Below are 21,581 nucleotides of genomic sequence, written 5' to 3' on the forward strand. Positions count from 1 at the left end.
GGTACCTTAGTGGGATGTACCTCAGGAAGTGTTTTCTTTTCTAAGATAGCATTCATGTACATGTACTGAAACAAAACAGTTCAATTCACTGTTGTTGTTTTTTACAAGAAATACTCATTAGACATACAGTACCTGTTCTTTAATCCTGTCCTTCCTCTCAAACCTCAACTTGAGTTCTAGCACCATCTACAGGTGACAAAAAATTTCACTACTAGTGTAATGGAGTGCATTTCTTCCCATAAACTGCACATAATCTGGAAAATGACTTTATTAAGGTGTTGTAATATAATGACTGAACATTGTCCAGCATTGTCCATGCTGAACAGATCCTATATCTGCTTGCAACTTTGGGAATGGTACCAGTAGGCTGTACTATATAAATGATTGTGTTGGAACATATACTGTGCAGTCCTAATTGTTATGGTTACACCATTTAAGCTGCTTTGTTGTATGCTGCAGAAACGAAGGCAACCTTCAAACAAAACCAGGATCTCAAAATAGTTTTTGCTTCCATTAAATAGTGAAAGTGTCCCACTTTTTGTGTGTTAAGAGTCGGATATGGTACATTTTTCAGCCAGGAAGCTTGCCACATTCCCTCCTTCTCTTGACAACACTGTGTTCTTGCTTCTCCTCCCAAGTGAAAAGTGACATCTATTTCCCATAAACCAACTGGTGTAAGAAGAAGATAATAAGTGCATTCCATGCTAAGTCATAGGCCTGGTTTAGGGTGATGCTCAAATGTATCTTGTAGGTGCCACATCTGGAAAAAAAGAGGATCCCTGATACACGTGGAGCTGGCCTACACTCATCTGAGGCACCGCAAAACTGGTCTGCTGCAGATGTGGTTCAGATGTATTGTAGACCATCCGCACCATGTACTGTGAGCTTCAAAAGCTGGTCCACCTAGTCTTGATATAGAAATCAGATATTCAAAAAGTAGTAAACTGCCCTGAGCCACTTAATTTAAGTTGCCTACTTAATACTGTCAACAACAACTGATAATTTTTCTCCCCACTTTCCTCCATGACAGACTTGAATGTTACACGTCAAACTGCTTTTGAAGACAGAAAGCCACTTTTGGGAATTATATTGCAATATTATATCCAGCTATTGTTCTTTAGCCCATCTGAAGTCATTGATCACAGTGGAGAACAATCCAGCAGTAATTACAATGTAAGACTGTTCTCTTCAGTATTAAAAATGCATCATTTATACATTCAACATGATTTTAAAGTCTGAGATATGAAAAAAGAAAAAAAAAAGGAAAGGAAAGGGGAGGAGAACCCAAGAGCCAATGAACAATTTTCAATGGTTCCCATTAAGGCTAAAACTAGTTTTGAAGATTGACAGCATTTCCCACGCAGTCTGACTCACTGGATATTTCTTTAAGCCTAGAACAAAGTTGGATAAGTTGTTATGCTAAAGAGACATTATTTAAGCATGATATTGTCTAACAAGAGATTTAGACCTAAAAGCAAAAAGGAATCTTGTGCAACAGGACTTATCCCCACCTAAGAGCATCTATTCCCACCACGATTCATCCTTAAAGCCAGCAGTATCACCATATTACTCACGAATGCATACTACACTCATTTCGAGAAAGGGGCACCAGGCTGACCATGCCTGCTTCACTTAGCAGCCTCCTCTAGAATTGCGCTCTAGGACTAACTGGAGCAAACAAATGACTTTTTCAGCCTCCAGTCTAATCTGGTATGGAATCTGCAGGACACAACAAACTCGCATGGGCTCCACTTTGGATGATGGAGTAGGTTTGCTTTGGCACATCTGAATGAGAAGAGGATGAAAAGATTGGCGGAGCTGATGCTCGTACTGAGATGTTCTGCTCTTCAGCACTGACCACTGTCACTTCTTCTGCTCCTTCTTGAATTAAAGCATTGAGCCCTTCCAAATCCGAGCAGCTGATCCCGGTGCCATTGATGAAGGCCTGATTAGCTGAGACCTCATGGCTACCTACTGGAATGGTGGAGATCAGGGTCTGGTTTGATGTGCTTGCATCAGCTTGGTTGTGAGTTGTGAGAAGGACTGTGGGTTGACTGACCGAAAGGCTTTCTGCCGGAGACCCAACAGGAAGGGGTGGAGCCAATAAGCTTACCTGCTGCAATATTTGCAGCTGGTTACTGCTAGACAGATCATCCTGATTCTGAGTTATTAAGGTAGGAGACACAATATTGACTTGACCTCCTTGTTCCAAGCTGCTGCCCTGGGGTAGCTGATGCCCAACAATGATCTTGACCTGCCCTTCCCCATAGGGGGAAGTGTGCAGTGGCATCTGCAGATGACTAACTGTAATAGGAGTATCACCATGTGAGGTGGGATCCATCTGGAACTGCAGGACAGCCAGCTCTGAAGTTTTAGTTCCATTATAGTCAACATGTTGCCTTTTATGGCTCCTCAGAGAGTCCTCCCGGACAAAGGAGGCCTCACAGAGATCACATCTGAAGGCTTTCCTGGCCTCCAGCTTAGCAACTTGTCTGGAGTTGCCTTCCTTTGGCCGATCACTTTCCACTTGACCTGATAACTTTTCTCTGATCCTGATCTTATCGGGATGGGTTTTCTTCACATGGGTGGTCAAATTGCTCCGTTGCTTGGTATCAAAGCGGCAGAACTCACACTTGAAAGGGCGATCCTTGGAATGGATCCTCTCGTGTACTTTGAGGGTTGCCTTGTTGGAACAGGAATAGCTGCACTCCGAGCATTTCACGGGCTGCTCGGGCTGGTGGATGCGCAGATGCTGCCGGAGACTTGTCTTATTCCCGCACTGGAACTTGCAGATGAGGCATTTGAAGGCATTCTCCATGTTGTGCTTGATGCGGATGTGGGACTTCAGGTTACCTTTCATGGCACACCGGACCTCGCAGAACTCACATTTGTAAGGCTTCTCACCTGTGTGCACACGCATGTGCCTCTTCAAGTCAGAGTTGATTTTAAATTTGGCAGGGCACAGACGGCACTGGAAAGGAGCATCTCCTGTTTGGGAGACAAATGTTTGCAATGGCAATATTTGCGTGACAGGGATTGAGATTAATTCTAGCCAAATGAAACTCATGATATTTACTAACAAAGTAATTAGAAAACTATGTACTTACTAGGGCTATAGAGCACTTTGGATTCCAAGGTGGTACTTTTTGGGCCAGTGTTTTTCAATCTCAGCCTCTTTAAGATGTGTGGACTTCAGTACCCAGAATTCCTTAACCAGCCAGCATTCTGGGAGTTGAAGTCCACACATGTTAAAAGTTGCTGAGGTTGAGAAATATTGCTTTAGAAGGTTTGAGGGCCCACCTGCCACTCCTCAAACCACACACAAATGCTGGAATTGGTGGTATTACCTTTGGGTCGTCACATGTTCCAAAGTACCTCTGATGAGGTTGCAATTCCCAGAATTCCCAGGTGGCAATAGACGGGCTAGCTAAAAATGTTGAAACATACTCAGTACTAGCTTGAGAAGCGTGTCCTTTAAAGCATATCTTGTTTAGAGCAAAAGAAACTGCATTTAGAAATATGTTTTGGGTAAAGCTGCTTTTTGAAAGACTCAACTTTCATTGATCCATTTACTGATCTGGTATATAGGCTTTTGTTTATTTAGCTGCTATCTTACTGGAAAAATTGCATTCAAGTGTTGATTAAAAAAAAAGAAAAGTACACTACAAAGAGAAGTTTATAGAGAAAAATGCCAGTGCGAAAAGGCAAGGGAGCTCTTTGTCCAACAATGTATTGATAATTCTTGCAGCACATCGACAGCTGTTATGAGCTCCATCTTGTTAATAAATGATGGTTATTGTTAATACTTAAACAAACAAAAAATACTATTGATTTACTGCCACTTTCCGCCATTTGAACAGCTTGTGTATTGGTTGCCCCCCCCCACTCCCTTGTACGCACACCACAAGCTGAGTAAGTCACAGGATGCTATTTAAAACAGAAATAAAATAGAGGCAGCTCCTTAATACAGTGAATTTGTTATTCTTTAATAACTGCGACACATGAGGCTTAATTTACTTTGCAAGTTAATATTTTATAGATTTTCATAAATGGAAGATTGTAAAAAGATGCATAATTGGTTTAGCCGGCTGCATGTTTCATTGATTCCAACTAAAGATTTTTGAAATCGTGACATGGCATGCTGTGGTAATCCATGCATGTATTTAAAGATTAAGGCCCTTGCTATAAAATGTTTATTATACACATTATATTAATGAAGTTGCACCGACTGACAGTTCTGTTCTTTGTATTGGCTGGCCCTGCCTATTACTGCCTACATCGATCTCCTTTTTTTGAAAAACAGCTGCAGCATTGCACAAAGTCTCCATTTTAGGATGCCAAACTATATATTGGGGGGGGGGGGGGGGAAGTAGCAATATTTAATTGCTGTCAGTGCATTTAAGTTTTAGTCCATCCATCTCAGTGAACTTTAAAGTATTTGGCTTTAGTAAAAATGGCTTTAAAAAAAAAGCCAAGGAGGAGCTTTAATCTTACAAGAAGCTTGGTTGTGAGATAGAACAGAATTTTACCAGCCAAAAATCAAGGTATCGCAGGAGAGCCCTTTAGACCAAGGATCCCCAATCTGTGGGCCACGGCCCACTACCAGCCCACGGCCTAATCACCACTGGACCTTCTGAGTGGCTAGCCGGTGTGTGTATACGGCCCAACTTGTGTGTCGTTTGTGGTCCCACTTGCACAAGTCTCATTGTGGGCGGTTGTGGCCCCACTTGCGCAAGTGTCACCCCAAATGTTTGCACATGCTCCTCCTACAAAATATCCCCTTTCCCCCTCCTCCGGGCTGCCAACCTAGAAAGGTTGGGGAAACTCTGCTTTAGACAAACAAATTGTGCAGCAATAATATTAAAGCTGGAGAGGACTGCAAAGGTTGGGTACAACCTCTAGAAACCTGGCCTTGTGGGAAAACTCAGAGTCCAGCGCAAACCACTGATCTAAGATGGGGGTCTGATTGGAGAGAGGAGAAATGATAACATCTGTAGGACCAATATTGAAAGTTTTCTAGATCAGGATCTTAAAAGAGATTCCCTCCCCCCTTTTAAGCTTTTATTTACAATATTAATAGCAGACTCAAGCACTGCATTATATCATGTTTTGCTTAAAAAGAGTCTATTGTTACCCACAAGGGCTTTGGCACAATTTGTTAAATAAAAATGAAAAGACCCACACCTGGTAGAGCAGGATGCAGGCGGACCTTGATGTACCTTTCATTTAGCGACTGTTCAAAGTTACAACCACACTGAAAAAAGTGACCTATGACTGGTTTTCACAGTAATGATTGTTGCAGCAACTCCATAGTCATGTGGTCAAATTTTGGATACATGGCACCTGTATTTATGGCAGTTGCATTGTCCCGCTGTTATGTGAGCACCATTTATAATCTTCTTAGGAGGCTTCCAACAAGCGAAATCAATAAGGGAAGCCAGGTTTGCTTAATAACCAGATTATTCACTTAATGACTGCAGTGATTCACTTAACAACTGTGGCAAGAAAGGTCATGAAATGGGGGCAAAACTGACAGAACAACTGTCTTGCTTAGCAATGGAAACTTTGGATTCAATTGTGGTCGTAAGCCGAGGACTACCTGAGGTAGTCCTCAACTAACAACAGTTCATTTAGTGACCGTTCAAAGTTACAATGGCACTGAAAAAAGTGACTTATGACTGTTTTTCACACTTACAACCGTTGTGGCATCCCAATGGTCATGTGATCAAAATTCATTTGGCAGTTGGTTCATATTTGTCCTGGTGTCAGGTCATTTGGGACCTTCTGACAAGCCAAGTCAATGGGGAAGCCAGATTCACTTAATAACTGTGTTACTAATTTAACAACTGCAGTGATTCACAAATGTGTCAAGAAAAGTTGAAAAATGGGGCAAAATTCACTTCACAAGTGTCTCACTTAGCAACCTAAATTTTATGGCTCCATGGTGGTCGTAAGTTGAGAACTACCTGTATTGTCTTTATACAATTTTATTATTTTTATTCATATACTGCCCATCACCCTTGCATGGCTTTGGCCAGTTCACAAATTTGATAAGTCATTGAAAAATAAGTAAATTCTAAAATAATATCTATATTTTTGTTCTAACACTATACATTTGTCTTGGCTACCCTCTTATAGATAAATGTATGTTTAAGAACAATATGTTTATATGAGTACTAATATTATTGTAAAGTGACGGAAGATGTTTGGAACCAGTGATGTCATATCTATGTCCAATGTTTTTTTAAATTTTGTATTATTAATAAAAAACTTTTTAAAAAAACCCAAAAGAAAAATAAGTGAATTCTGATGAATTGAGTTGCAATCTTAAATGTGCAAGTATTTTTTCGTTCCCAAAAGCATCTTGGGGTTTTCAGAGCTAAATTGACCCCCCCCCCCGTCTCCCTGCCTTACCGGTATGAGATCTGAGATGAACGGTGAGCTGGCTGGAATTGCGGCTGGCGTAAGGACAGATCTGGCATTTGAAAGGACGCTCGTCGGAATGGATGCGCTGGTGCTTGTTTAGGCTGCTGCTCTCGGCTGCTGCGTAGTCACAGTGCTTACACTTGTAAGGTTTCACTCCGCTGTGGGAGCGCATGTGCATTTTCAGCTTGTCTTTTCGACTGAAACTCTTGCCGCAAACTTCACATTTATGGGGCTTGTCACCTGAAGAAGGGAAGGAAATGTAAAGCACCGAGGGGGAAGGATTTCCTCTTTTCCAAGATGAAATGGAAATTATCGTTCAAGGAGGTGTTTTTTTTATCATGCTGTTTACCTTCCCTTAGAAAATTAGGGATATGCGCAGGGATACAGGTAAGCCCCCACCTTTGAATAGTCACAATAATTTGATTCGGTCTAAGAGAAATTTATTATTGATAGATTACAAATTATTTATAAAAGAATTATTATTATTCCTAATGCTTACTAGCATTGATATCAATTATTATTATTCCTAATGTCTACTAGCATTCATATCACCAAATGACTATAAGAGTGTGCAGCAGTTCAGAAAATAAGTCTCCCTTATCATTGTTCACCCCCATCTCAACCCCAGATTACAAATGTTTTGCTGGAAAAGGACACAAATTCTAAGAAATCTATTTCCACTGACTCAAAAATAAAACCATTTACGAATAATCCTCGATTTACAACCATTTGTTTAGTGACCATTCAGAGTTACATTGGCACTGAAAAAAAAGTGACTGATGATTGTTTTTCACACTTATGACCATTGTATTTATTTATTTATTTTTATTTATATTTATTTTTATATGCCGCCCTTCTCCGGAGACTCAGGGCGGCTTACAATGCGTTAAGCAATAGCCTTCATACTTTTGTATATTTTATACAAACCAGGTCCTCATTTTACCCACCTTAGAAAGGATGGAAGGCTGAGTCGACCTTGAGCCTGGACAGAATTGAACTCGCAATAATTGCAGGCAGCTGGATGTTAAATGCCGCCTTGGTAGGAGGCATTAGCCTCCTACGCGACTCAGGGTCCTTGTAGCATGTACTTATGACGGTTGCAGTGTCCTCTGTGTGTGTGTGTGTGTGTGTGTGTGTGTGTGTGTGTGTGTGTGTGAGAGAGAGAGAGAGAGAGAGAGAGAGAGAGAGAGAGAGAGAGAGAGAGAGAGAGAGAGGGAGAGAGGTGATTGCTTTTTGCAACCCTTTGACCAGCAGTCAATGGGAAAGCTGGATTCACTTAACAGTCATGTTACTAATTTAACAACTGCAGTGATTCGCTTAACAACAGTGGCAAGAAAGGTTCCCAAATGGGGCAAAATTCACTGAACTATTTTGCTTAGCAATGGACATTTTCGGCTCAATTGTGATCATAAATCAAGGACTAGTTGTATTCTAAAACCCCTGGAATGTACCTGTGTGTGTTCTTAAGTGCCGTTCCATGTCTTTCATTCCGTATGATGTCTTGAACTGACACCCTGGAGGGAGAAGAGAAGTAGAAAAATCAATTAATAGGAACCCTTTTTAACTGTCAGTTCCTGCAAATGATGGATCTCCTCTTTTCCCAACAACCAGTGGGGCATATTAAGCAAAGAGGCGGGGAGACCCAGAGCTGGCTGGAGATCTGCTCCCAACCCAATCTAACCCCAACACCACTACCATACATGATTTTCAGATAGTATTTGCTCTTCCTGCTAAGGCAAACCGAACATTTCTGTTCTCCTAAAAATGGCTGGAAGAACATGCAATGACTTCCAAGGAAGAATGTGGTTTCTGGTAAGGAATCAACAAGCCATAAATGAAAAAAAAACCAAAACCCACATCTAAAACATGAAGAAAATCATTCTTTCGTGCGGTGGGGGGAGATATGAGAGAAAGAGAGAGAGATTATGTCTTTTCACTGTGGTAGAGAAACAGAGTCTAATTTTCCAGTTTCTTGTAGTGGAAGAAAAGTATTTGAACACTGGGAAATACTTACGCAGTCCCACTGGAGCAGATGTCCTGCTGAAAGCCTAATTAACAAGCTGCACAAATATACCTTAGCAGAAATGAGAATGTTCAACTTGTAATTATTTAAGAAAGAAAACAAAAATTACAATTGGGCAGCTGCCTTGGGTATCGATAGCAAATGATCTTTACAGAATGGATTCCAATTTACTTTGGAAAAGCAAAAGAATGAGAACCACCAATCAGAGTGATGCATTCTTGACTCACCTAGACGTCACCGCCCAATTGTTGGCTACAATAAAATGAAGAGGGAATGGAGAGTCTGAATAACTGAGATCTAAAACCTTAAAACCGATGCCATTTCTTCTTGGAACAGAAGGAAGGCACAGACACCTGTTGCTTTCTGTGAAACATCAAATTCATCTTAGTGATGAATGACTGCTGTGGATGAAGAGCTTCTAAATTGGGAAGATTGCACTCCCCCCCCCCTCTGACAAATAAAGTTCTGATATTTTCCATGCTGATGACTGCTAGTTATTTGCTTTTCCAGGAAAAATGCTTGAGGGGTGACAAATGTAAATGCTCCAGAACAAATGGAATAGTACGAAGATTTCAAACTTCTCAGCAACTGTATCTTCTCTGCTTCCTACAGGTGCTGAGACTTTGAGGTTGGTCAGTGATGTTTTAAGAGACCCCACTGGGGGACTGCCAAAGAGAAAGTTGATGAATGATGTAGGATTTAGACGCTACTCTTCCAGATCTGAATCCATCCAACTTTACCAGTTCTTTATGCAACTGAATATGTTGTAGTCACAGTCAGCTGAAATGCTGGGTGAATTTCCACCCAGACTAACCTCCCTCTGATAACCTCCCTTGTGATAAGAAAATATTAGATATTTATGAGCATACGTGGCTACGTTTATCCCTCAACAGAAAAACAAAGGGACATTCAGGTAATACAAGAAGCTAAGGAAAACTCTGTATAGTTTCAGATATTGATGCTATGGATATTCTTCCAGCATTGAATGCCTGGGATTATCCTGTCAATATTTACAATATGTTCCATGCCAAGACTGATATTTGGGGTCACTGGAATTGAACAAGGAAGTTACAGTTTCTTCTTGCTAGTCTTGAGGAAAGCTATCAATGCAGTGAACTGTGTCTCAGATCCTGGAGTCTGGCTATTGTCATGACATCTATACCCCTGAGAATATGACTGACCTGACAAGTTTCTAGAGTGAGTTTATCAAAATGATGATCTTAGCAGCAGAGTATCATTCTGTATCTATCCATACTTGGACATCATACTGATCCATTCTTCCTTTTGTATTCAGGGATGGAAGGTTACCTGGAAACCTGATGAGAATTTGTTTTTAATTTAAGATTGTATATCACCTAAAGTCACTTGCTGCCATGCAAATTGATTGACTGAATAAATGAAACTGTATAATAAAAGTCTTTTTGTCATGACCTTTAACTGGATGAAACAGTGCTTTCATTCTCAATGTCCTCTGATAGTTTCTCAGACAATCTTGTAATCCTTCCCATCTAGCAACAGCCACCTTCTTGCCTGGTAGGTAGGTAGATAGGTGGGATGGATGGATGGATGGATAGATGGATGGAAGGAAGAAGGAAGGAAGGAAGGAAGGAAGGAAGGAAGGAAGGAAGGAAGGGAGGGAAGGAAGGAAGATTTCCAAAGCTCCCTGACAGAGTCCCACAAAGAAACTCAAGGGGGAAGCCAGCAGGAAGTTGAAAGTCACTCCTGCGTCTACTGATTTTTTGCCTGCCCTTGGTCATTTCTGTTTCTTTGTTTAAATAAGGAAATAAATCTAAAACAATGACCCAACTGGGCACAGATTGTTTGATGAATAAATAAAATACTTCAAATTCTAAAGCAGTTTCATTTTCTAACAAAAGTGGAAAAGAACCATTTACTCTTGTGATAACCACAGAATCTGGACATTAGTAACAGCTTCTGGACATGAGTAATTATATCCAAATGTATCACCTGAACTGCACACCACCCATAGTGGCATCAGCCATAAAAGCTGCAGCTTTGGCCAAATTCACCACCAGCCTAAATTCCCTTGGAAATAAACTTCAGTAGCTTTTTGAATCAATAACGTCCTTATGACCAGAAGCAAGATCTCCTTCTGTAGGCAGTTATACTTTTGCATTCTTTTAGGAATTTGGATAGAGCTCTCCCAGCAGGGTGGATAAAAATCAATGTTTTTAAAAAAAAATATCAAAAAAATCAGATTTTTTTTATTTTTATCGAATTTATTTTAATAAAAAACTTTTGGGGTAAAAATCTATCGCAAGATAGTTTTCTATTTAAGATACATAAATAATTTAGTTTATTCAGCATGAAATGGAGCTTAGTTCTGTAGCATGAGGCTGTATATTCTGCAACACTGGGACTATCGGTGAGTCAACAGTAGGTCAAAGGAGTAGCAGAGATGACAGTTGCTCTTTAAAAATTATGATTTAAATCGAGTTGATTTAAATCAAGCCTTTTTACTAGTGATTTAAATCATGATTTAAATTGTGATTTAAATCAACTCGATTTAAATCAAATCCACCCTGTCTCCCAGTGATGGTTCCAGCCATCATATACATTTTCTGACATATTATAGAGCACACATGTAATGCCTGCCAATTCTCAGCCAGGGCAGAAATACTTTAGAAGAAAAAAAAGAAAAGAAAAATAGAGCAGAACTCTCAGTAGCATCCTGCGCTCGTTTGTCTTCTTACCAGTCAAGGAAAAGAACAAACCCCTTGTAGATTGTCTTTTACCATTGTAGAAAAAAAATTGTCCTCAGTTCTTAAGAGAAAAGGAAATAAATTCCTTCTACTGTATTTCTTTTCTCGTGCTATGATTCTAGCTACCTGAGCAGGGCTTTTTTTTTTTTTTTGAGTCTAACGTGCCTTGACAAACTTGCCTTGAGTCTAAATTGCCTTGACAGCACTCCTTCAGAGAATGGAGCTATGGATACAGAAACCTGGTTTTCTATGTCTGATTTGGTCTACCATTGCCCACTATTGTAGTGTTGCAAGCGAGAGGCCATGACAATGAACATGGGGGAGGAGGCTATGTTTCTCCAAAATAAGCAGACCAGGGTGAAAGAGATTAATTCATTTAAATCCATGCACCAAGCATCGCCGTCGAACAAGGATTTGAACCTTACTGGATTAGCCTATTGAGTCCTTTCCTCAGGTGGTCGGCTTGAAATGTAAATGCTGCTTGAGAGTAAAAATGGGAGTGGGGAGGGGGAGAGATGCAGCATAAATTTCAGTCAAATTCTCAAGCCAAGACAGGTTTGACTATATGTTCTAATGAAGTTAATTGACTTAATCACACATGGAAGGTTATTTTTTTCCCCCCCTCCTTAGGCCGCATGATCAATGGCAACCTAAATTAATTTTAAAAACTGCTTCCATGAATCTTCTTGGAACTTTGTGGCAATGTCACTGAGTAAAATTAATACAAGCGATGCCAATTTATTTCCTCATTCCGTCTCAGAGAGCAGCAGATCAATGGGCAGAAAGTAAATACAATGCAAAGAACAATTCATAACTGCCAAGTCCCTTGAGGTCCTGTAAGGCTTCTAAGGAAAAAAAGAGAAAAAAAGCCCCAACAAGAAGAAAGAATCTCTCTGAGGGCTTACATTTACTGATTTGCATATAATACAACCATGCTTTTTTCGAAGGTCAGGCATGCTTGTGTTTTCGTGCAGAAAAGGAAAGGGTAGATTTGTAGGAACCTACTGATGTAGTTCCATAAAAATCCTGTGTTTTTTTCTAGCTACGGACTGAATGTGTCAACAGTTGCAATAAAGTTTAACATTTCAATTCTCCATCTCAGTTTTTTCAATGGAAACATGGCCAAATGGAATACACTAGATGGGATAATCTCCTGATGACTGGATTAAAACAGTATACAAGTGTCGCTTCCTTCTCCTAGAATCTCTTTTGACTTCCCAGTCTAGTCCTAATAATTAGGATTTCCTGGTGTTCTAGCAACATACTAATCAGGTCCAAATCTGTTTAGCATTAATTAATTAATTAAATTTTTATACCACCCTTCTCCCGAAGGACTCAGGGCGGTGTACAGCCAAGATAAAAAACCAACAATATAAAAGTTAAAAACAATTTAAAATTATTAAATAGTTTGGCCAATAATCTAAAATAAAATAACCCATTAAAATAATATTTTAGGCCAGCCCTGCTTGATGGAATAATAGTGTTTTAAGGGCACGGCGAAAGGTACAAAGGTCGGGAATCTGACGAATCTCCGGGGGCAGCTCGTTCCAGAGGGCAGGTGCCCCCACAGATCAGCCCCCCCTTCCCTCCCTGATTTTAAGATCAGTTCCCCCCCCTTCCCTTGTGAGCTTCCTGGTACCAACTGCATAAGAAAAGTGCATGTTACCTACAGAATTCATTGACCCATGCTTAATTTGGGCTTGAGAAAGTTAGCTATGCCACTACAGGGAGGTAGCTCCACGATAAAATTCATCCGATGCAAGAGGCAGTCCTCAGGTTTAATTCAATTAGCACCAATCATTAGTTAAGACAGGTGGTGCTCAACTTACGACCAGTCACTTAGCAATCAAAGTTATGACACACCCCAAAAAAGGTACTTACGACCTGGATTCAAAGTTTAAAAGTAAACCCCCCCCCCAATCACATAATTGCATTTTGAGCACTCAGCAGCCAGCCTGCATTTACAGCTGCTTGCAGCATCCTGTGGTCATGTCATTGTAATTTGTGACCTTGTTTTGGGTCAAAAACTGGTATTTAATTCCATTTTCCTGCAAAACAACCATTGCAGACAATGGGTTTGCTTGATGACCATTGGTGATTCACTTAATGACAGCATTAAAAATATTGTAGAGTAAGGTTAGTCACTTGATGACCGCTTTAACAACCAGCACAACTTACAACCTAATTGCTGGCTCAAGTATAGTCTTAAATTGAGGACTAACTGTAACTTGTGTCTGGAGGATGGTACTCCTAGACAGGGTATATACTACTGCAGGGGTCTCCAACCTTGGCAAATTTAAGCCTGGCGGACTTCAACTCCCAGAATTCCTCAGCCAGCAAAGCTGGCTGGGGAATTTTGGGAGTTGAAGTCCGCCAGGCTTAAACTTGCCAAGGTTGGAGACCCTGTGTTATCTGGAACAATGATCTTTGCTCAATATAAGACAGAGCTGACCTCTTCATAACTGAAAGATTCTGTGTCTAGCCTGAGTATAGCAACTATGCAGAAAGTTCCCTTCCTTATAACCGTGTCTTGTTTTTTCTTTTCCAGAGGATTTCCTGTCCAGAGGTTTTCCTTTTGGAAATGCCCTCTTAATTTCAGCCAGTCCATCCCCTTCTTGAGCTAATATGGCCTGAACCTTATTAATTAATATTTCATTATTTTATTTTATTTTATTTTATTTTATTTTATTTTTTTATTTTATTTTATTTTATTTTATTTTATTTTATTTTATTTTATTTTATTTTATTTTATTTTATTTTATTTTATTTTATTTTATTTTTTTATTTTATTTTATTTTATTTTATTTTATTTTATTTTATTTTATTTTATTTTATTTTATTATTTTATTTTATTATTTGTCGCATTTTTATGCCGCCCAACTCCCGAGGGATTCTGGGCGGCTTTGCCAGAAGCAACCCAACAAGAAGCACCAGGAGAATTTGTCTACATCAATCCATAAAAATAGTTTACTCTGGAAGGTAGTGGAGTATTCTTTATTAGGAGATTTTAAGCAAAGGTTGGATGGTCATGAATTAAAGATGTGTGTATTAGTGGATTTTGTCCATCAGCGAAGGAAAGAATTAAATAGCAGTCAAGCGTCTTTTGGCTCCTACTAATTCCATGACCAAAGGTTCCAAGTCACTGAAGCAAGACATTTTCCCACGCTGTTTATGCATGCTGGGATCTAGGTAATCGTGAGCATGGGGAGTGTGCATTTTCCAACTGTTTCAAATACAGCCAGGGACCTTTTTGAAAGAGAAACTGTTTCAACTGTGAAATATGTTATTTTAAAACTTTTGGAAGCACAAATGCTAAAATCAGGGGTCTGGAAGTTGAGTCCTGGCAGGCACCTGGACTTATTTTATGTTGGTTTGAGACATTACGCTGCCCATCCCAGCAGCATGTTCAGTCAGAATAAATTGGTTAGGGCAGGGGTCTGCAACCTTAAACACTCAAATAGCCATTTGTACCTGTTTCCCACAGAAAAGAAAACAGTGGGAGCCACAAAACCTGAGTGGGCGTGGCCAACTTGACATCATTCACTTCCACCAGTCACATGACCCCCATAGCCATGCCTACCCAGCCGGTCATTAGGGCAGAGAATTGGTTGTTAAAAAACACCGGGAACCACAACCCTTTTGACATCTCTCTCTCTCTCTCTGTCCCTCCCTCCCTCTCCCCCACTCTCTCTGAATCTCTCTATGTCTCTCTCTCTCTCTCTCTCTGTGTGTGTGTGTATCTGCCCTGGTTGCTTCTCCATCCCCTGCCATTGCCCTTACCTTCTCAGGCCAGGCGAGGAGTGACTGGGAGGGGAGGGCAAGGGCCTGGGCCAGCCAGTGGTGGGATCACTCGACAGGGAGCCGCAGCAGAGGGCCCAAAGAGCCGCATGCGGCTCCGGAGCCACAGGTTGCTGACACCCGGGTTAGGGGAATCTGAGTAGGCAGAGAGCCATTGGAATGTGCCAACTCCTGAAATTCTTAGGGGGATTCCTGCACTAACCTCAGGATTTCTTCCCCGAAGTGTGTGGCAATATGTTGATGAAGATTCTCAGTCATCCAGATACAGCTGTCTGGAAGTTGAGTCATGGCAACTGGACTTAATTTTCTTGCCGGTTTGAAGAAATCCTGAGGTATCCCCCTAAGAATTTTAGGAGTTGGCACATTCCAACAGCGCTCTGCCTACTCAAATTCCCCTAACCAACTTATTTTGGCTGAGGAAGCTGCTGGGAAGGCAGCAAAATGTCTCAAACCAGCATAAAATAACAATCAACAAAAGAACCAATCAGCTGCTCAGAACTTAAATATAGCTCCAAACAAACAAACAACCAGACGACCAACTGACCACACTGGCACAAAAGACATTTATAAATTAAGGAGAACAGGACAAGATAATCCTGCTAATGATGTTACCTAGTCTGATAACGAAACGTTCAGAAACTAAATTGAAACAAGCTTGGAGAGCAAAACCACTGCCAAAATCTAAAACCTGAGCTACAAATATTTTCTATTATTTCAGCATAAAATAAGTCCAGATGCCATGACTCAATTTTCAGATAACTCTGCCTGGGTGACTGAGAATCTTCATCGGCATAAAAGCAGGGATGTTCCTTGAAACGGATCCAGATTGATTAAAAAAGCCTTATTTCGCCCTCAGATTTGGGACATTTGCAAAATTTTGATCTGGAAATATTTGGAAACAAAACATATTGGATACACCCCCCTTTCCCCCAGCACTATCTAAGGCCTTTGCTACTCAATTCTTGTCTGGAACCATTATGTGACTCGAAATGCCATTTTATGAAGAAGTTTCCCCCCCCCCCTTCCATGGTAGCCACTGTACTCACAACGTATTTTCAAAATGCCAAGGGTGCCCTCTGCCCCCTCCTTCCATTCAAAAATATATTTCTGATTTACCCACTGGTTTATCCTTTACCTGGGTAGCTGCAGTTGAATTTCTTCTGTGCCACTGATGTGTTGGACTTTTTGCTGCGTGATTTCGGTGGAGTGGTAACAAGAGTAGCTGTCCGAGGTTCACTGTTCTCACCAGACAGGTACGTTTGGTAGCCATGCTCAAAAACGAACTCGGGTGCCGATACTGATAAACATAAAAAAAGCTTTCATTTTAGGATCCCCAAATGTTGAAAACCCTTTTCATATTGCTACCTAACTGTATACGGATTGGTGGCAGAAAAATCTTTCGTGCACTCAGTGCAACCTTTGCAGACTTTCTATTGATCAGATGTTTTTATGTTCAGTCTACATTCCTACACCCAATCAACAAACCATAGCTATGTTATGTATAAGAGATGACCAGGATTAGGTCAAAGGTGGGGATCAAATGCATCATCAGCCTGGAATTCCAAATGGGATCTAAGTCCAGCCACCCCCTCCCTTGAAATCCGCTGATCTTCTCTTATCTGCCGCTAATTTGCTGACTGCTGGATCAGATTTTTGCATAGGCTGCTTGGAATAAATTCATAGTGCTTTTCAATTCTATCCTGACTCCTGGCTTCTTGACAGTAAGGCATTAACGGCAGGGAAGAAACCAGGAGGTTGAGATAATATTTTCATTCTTTTCTTTTTTTAAATTTTTTTTAAAAAAAGTTTTTTATTTATAATACAAATTAAAAACAATGGACATAGCATGACATCTCCGGTATAAACATTTTCATCAAATTTTGTCATATAATTGATACACTTCCTTATCTCTATACATATTTACACCAATTATCACATTTTGAATACATACATTCTTTCATCTAGATAGATTACTTCGATATCTAATTCAGTCATATCTATCATAACAAATTAGCATAAAAACTTCCAAGCATGGTCATCGTCAATGGTCCTATATCCCAGCATTTCTCCTCCTTTCCAGCCAATAATAAAATTTGTTCCAGATTTCATAATACTCTAATTCATTCTTATCTTTAAGGTCAGTCTGTCCATTTCCAGGCAAATTAATATTTTAGCTAATACTTCTTCTTCTGTAGGGATCTCTTTGTTTTTCCATTTTTGTGCAAAAGCTAATCTTGCTGCTGTTAGAATATGTAACATTAGATAAATCGTGCTCTTGTTGTATTTGACCTCAGTAATACCCAGTAGAAAGAATTCCGGTTCTGCTTCTATATTTCGCATTAGTTATCTCCTCTATCCATTGTCTTATCTGGTGCCAAAATTTTGCGGCTTTTGGGCACTCCCACATGTGATAAAATGTCCCTGGCACTGCCTCATACTTCCAACACATCGAGGAATGTTTTTTGCTTATTTTTGCTAATCTTGTGGGTGTGAGATAGTATTTTCATTCTTGATCACTTCATTGCCTACCCCGAACACGGGATGGGCAAAAAGGAAAGTGTAGAAGCTGACAAATACTCTTTGCTTAAACAATGGTAATTGGGACCAGGAACTTCATCACTTCATAAAGCATGACATCCATGTAACTGCGCTGATTTATGACGGCAGTTCTGGCAGTCCCATTTGATGTTCTTAGGCAAACCTTGAGCAGTCTCAGGGCCCATGGGCATGTGATTGCCATTTGCGATCTCCTGCTGGCTTCCAACATTGTTGTCAGTGAAGGTCGCAAATGGTGATCACATGCCCACCAGATGCTATAACGTAACTGCAAGTTGGATACTGAGCGCCTGAATTGTGATCATGTGACCATGGGAACACTGTGTTCTGCCCCAGCTATGGACCCCAAAGAACGCAGCACACAGAAACTCTATACAAAGCTTATTTTACTCAAATATCTTAGTCTTTATCATTCAAAGGCTGTTAATGAACTGTCTTAACAGCCTACCAGAATTCTAAGATAAGGTAATCACAGTCTTACTAGAGTTGGCAGAAAGCCCAGAAGCAATTTTGCAGACACGAAGGAGAGTGAACTAAAGTTGTTCTCTACAGCTTGTTGCAAGCGCCGTTCCTTCTTAAATAGGCTAAGGGAGTGGCCAATTAGCCCCAAGCCTTACTTACTCCTGAGGAGCCACTCCTGCCTTTTGGCAGCTCTACGTGCTGTGCATTGAGAAGATGCTCCTCCTCTTCGTCCTTTTCACTTAAAGGAGCTTCTGAAGGCCCTGGCTGAATCCCTGCCTCTGGCACCACATCTTCTCCAGCCTCTTCACTGTCCGACTCGAGCGCCAGCTGCACAGGCTGCTGGGGCAGCACCACACCAGTCTCCTCGTTGTCGGAATCAGCTACAATCTGCACAGGCCACTGACGGGCCACAACACTCTGCAACAACTGTAAGTATGAGGCTCTGTCATAAAAACCCCACGTTCAGTACCACTGTAACCTCAAATGGTTGCTGAATGAGTGGTTCTTAAGCAAGGACTACATGTACTTGTACTTGCCAAACAATTTCTATTTCTCCAGCTAGCCCAACAGTCTCAAATTGTTCTTTGGGGCTTATTTTCCAATATGGAGACAATTTAATTTTTTTTTTCCAGAAACATTTTCAAATCGTCTCTTCCTGTCCTCAAGAATGGAACCTACAAATGTCATACAGGTGTCATACTGAGCCACATACCCCTACAGCTTTGCCACTCTTGCTGCTCATTGAGATGTGGGGCAGACTTCCTTCATTTTCACTGAAGGTGCCAGAAATTAAACCACGAAGCTTCAGTGTGGTCCTTTGTCTTCAAAATGAAGCTACCTGCTTCTTAGACATCACTTCCCAAGCTTTCTAGGTAAAATACCTGTGATGGTTTGTGTTTCTGATGTGATGGTTCTTGCAACTGTTTGTGCTTGTGAGGCTGGCACTGTTTCTTCAGCCACAAACTGCACTGTACTGGTAGCTCCAGCTGTTGTGCCAGAAAGCTGACAACCACTCCTTTTGTGACCAACAAAGGCATCAAGATTGTTGAATTGTTGTTTGCAGAGACCACAAATGTGGATATCTGGAGTGAGCTCCACAAGGACTGTGGTTCCACCAGGAACTGCCAAAATACACGAACCAAACAGTTAATGACTCTCAAATAATATTAACAGACACATTCTATATTCAGAAGCTACTGAATACATGTTCGATGAACTTTTTAAAAACCGACTTCCAAAAGATGCAGTGTAGCCAGTAACATCATTATATCATCAGAGCGAGCTGTGAAGGAAGGTAGAGCTAACTTTGAGAAAAGGGAAGGAGTAAGGGAGCTATTTGTAGAACAGTTTAGCCCCGAAAGAAGAAATCGTATCAAGGAAGCTCAAAATAGCCTGCCTTGATTTTGTCCAATACAAACAGATTCTGTTATTTCACATTACTACAATAAGGCAGTGTTTCTGAAGCTTGGCGACTTTATGTAGACTTCAACTCCCAGAATTCCCTAGCCAGAATCTTAAAAGTTGCCACATTGTAAAAAAATGTATTTATATTAACATGTGTATCCCATGTTTTCTCATCTTTCTTTTTTTTTTTTTTCTCATTTTTCTTAATTTGCCTATAATGTTACACTTTGGTTCAGAATCCCAAGTTAATGTAGAATAGATCGACTTTTATGCAACTGGTATGATGACTCGCAAATAGATGCTGGGATAATAAAACTCTGCATAAAAACAACGGGGATGGGGGCGGGGCTGTAGCCCTTCAGATGTTGGTGAACAATTCCTAGCCTCCTTCACCATTGCCCGCCCTGGATGTGGTTGCTGAGATTTGTCCTTCAGCAACATCTGGAGGTCTTCCCTTTCTTGTCTCCGATCTAAACTTCTGTTGCCAAAAACAGATTATTATGCAAAATGACCAGCTTCCCACGCTTAAACTTGCCTCCAGAAGTTGTGAATGCTCCAACAGTGGAAGTTTTTAAGAAGAGATTGGATGTCTGAAATGCTATAGGGCAGTGTTTCTCAACCTTGGTAGCTTGAAGATGGGTGGACTACAATTCCCAGAACCCCCCAGCCAGCGCTGCTGGCTGGGGGATTCTGGGAGTCGAAGTCCACCCATCTTCAAGCTACCAAGGTTGAGAAACACTGCTATAGGGTTTCCTGCCTAAGCAAGGGGGTTGGACTAGAAGACCTCCAAGCTCCCTTCCAACTCTGTTATTCTATTCTAAAAACAAAACCAAACCAGTATTTCCTAACTGGATGCCAATGTTTATCCAAGGCCATATTGTCTGGGGATAATGTCAACTGCAGTCCAAACTCTCCGGAGGGCACCCCTAGGACAGGCAAGGCCGTACGATAATCATCTGGAAAAAGATGCATCACAATTGAACTGCAAAAGCTTCCGTGGCGTGCAGCCAGGTTTATTTATTTATTTATTAGTTCCATTTATATGCCGCCTTTCTCCGAAGACTCAGGGCAGGTTAGGAAGAGGCCTCCATTCTCTGCAAGTCTTAGTCGGCGTGGACCAGGGGTGAAATCCAGTAGGTTCTGACGAACCGGTTGAGCAGTTTGGAGAACCAGTAGCAGAAATTTTGGGTAGTTTGGAGAACTGGCAAACACCACCTCTGGATGGCCCCGGAGTGGGAAGGGAGATTTTGCAATATCCTTCCCCCAAGAGTGGGGAGGGAAGGGAGATTTTGCAGTATTCTTCCCCTGCCCTGCCCACTAAGCCACGCCCATAGAACCGGTAGTAAAAAAAAAAAATTGGATTTCACCACTGGCGCGTACCCTCCTTAAGAGGCTTGAACCGGGCAGCTACCCGGGACTTGGGGGCAGCTTGCACGCTTCGCACATCCACGGCAAGGGTTGCATTGCACTGGCTTCCACGCTGCCCCTCCCCCTCCCCCACGTCTTGCAAATAAACGATTGCAGCAATTGAGCCCGTCGTTTAGAAACCCCGCTTTCTCCGAACCGCCGAGCGCCTTTTACGCGCAGCCGTGCCACCCCGCGGTGCGCCTTCTCGGATCCGCTCGCTTGCACTCTTCCACCCAGGTTCCGGGGCCCGTAGCCGCTGCTCAGCCAGATTCCCGGGCGGGCCGAGCGCTCGCTTCTGCCGCTACTCAGGTTGCGGGGCCCGCCTGTGCCTTACACACAACGTCGCTTTTCCAACTCCCCGGCCCGGGAGCGCGGATATAAGCCGCGCGGCACAACTTACATTGCACGGGACTGGAGAAGGGCTGAGCGGCCGCTGAGTTCATCGTGGGTTCCGCGGGGATGCGCGAGCCGAAGCTGCCTACAAAAAGGAAACATGCAAACAAGCAAACAAAGGGGGCAAAATTAAAAAAACAAAAACAAAAACAGCCTCTTTGCTTCAGCTCCCCCCCCCCCTCCGCAAGCCCTTAAGGCGGGGACGGATATGGGCCTGCCGAGCATGCTCCGTAGAAAAAGCTGAAGCCGGCGAAGCTAGTCTTTCTGCCCACAGAGCGAGCAAGCGTTCCCTTTTTTGCGATTGTCTATGACTCTGGTGGCGTGTTACTTAAGAGGAAGCCTATTAGATTTGCAGGAGGCTCGCTTCCAAATAGGTTCGCGTAGGCACG

General features: G+C 41.6%; 1 protein-coding gene across 1 annotated transcript; it reads right to left on the bottom strand.

The window, feature by feature from the left end:
- Positions 1 to 1,687: 1,687 nt before the first annotated feature.
- Positions 1,688 to 21,340, bottom strand: ZFP64 (ZFP64 zinc finger protein). Its single transcript, XM_070940052.1, has 6 exons — positions 21,200 to 21,340; positions 18,870 to 19,109; positions 16,106 to 16,267; positions 7,878 to 7,940; positions 6,415 to 6,666; positions 1,688 to 2,988 (listed from the first exon to the last, which is right to left on the bottom strand). Exons 1-6 carry the CDS (start codon positions 21,240 to 21,242, stop codon positions 1,703 to 1,705), a joined length of 2,046 nt encoding a protein of 681 aa, XP_070796153.1. The 5' UTR covers positions 21,243 to 21,340; the 3' UTR covers positions 1,688 to 1,702.
- Positions 21,341 to 21,581: the final 241 nt, after the last annotated feature.

The sequence above is a fragment of the Pituophis catenifer genome, unplaced genomic scaffold (genome assembly GCF_029215685.1).
Source record: "Pituophis catenifer annectens isolate HBS135680 unplaced genomic scaffold, rPitCat1.0.hap2 SCAF_3, whole genome shotgun sequence".
Lineage (NCBI taxonomy): Eukaryota > Metazoa > Chordata > Lepidosauria > Squamata > Colubridae > Pituophis > Pituophis catenifer.

Bases quoted from the DNA above. Each gene is read 5' to 3' on its own strand.
- ZFP64 (XM_070940052.1), bottom strand. From the start codon at position 21,242: ATGAACTCAGCGGCCGCTCAGCCCTTCTCCAGTCCCGTGCAAT. The intron at 19,110-21,199 runs GTAAGTTGTGCC...GTATTTTGGCAG, and splicing joins CTTCTCCAGTCCCGTGCAAT to TTCCTGGTGGAACCACAGTC. The intron at 2,989-6,414 runs GTAAGGCAGGGA...TCTCCCAAACAG, and splicing joins TCATCTCAGATCTCATACCG to GAGATGCTCCTTTCCAGTGC.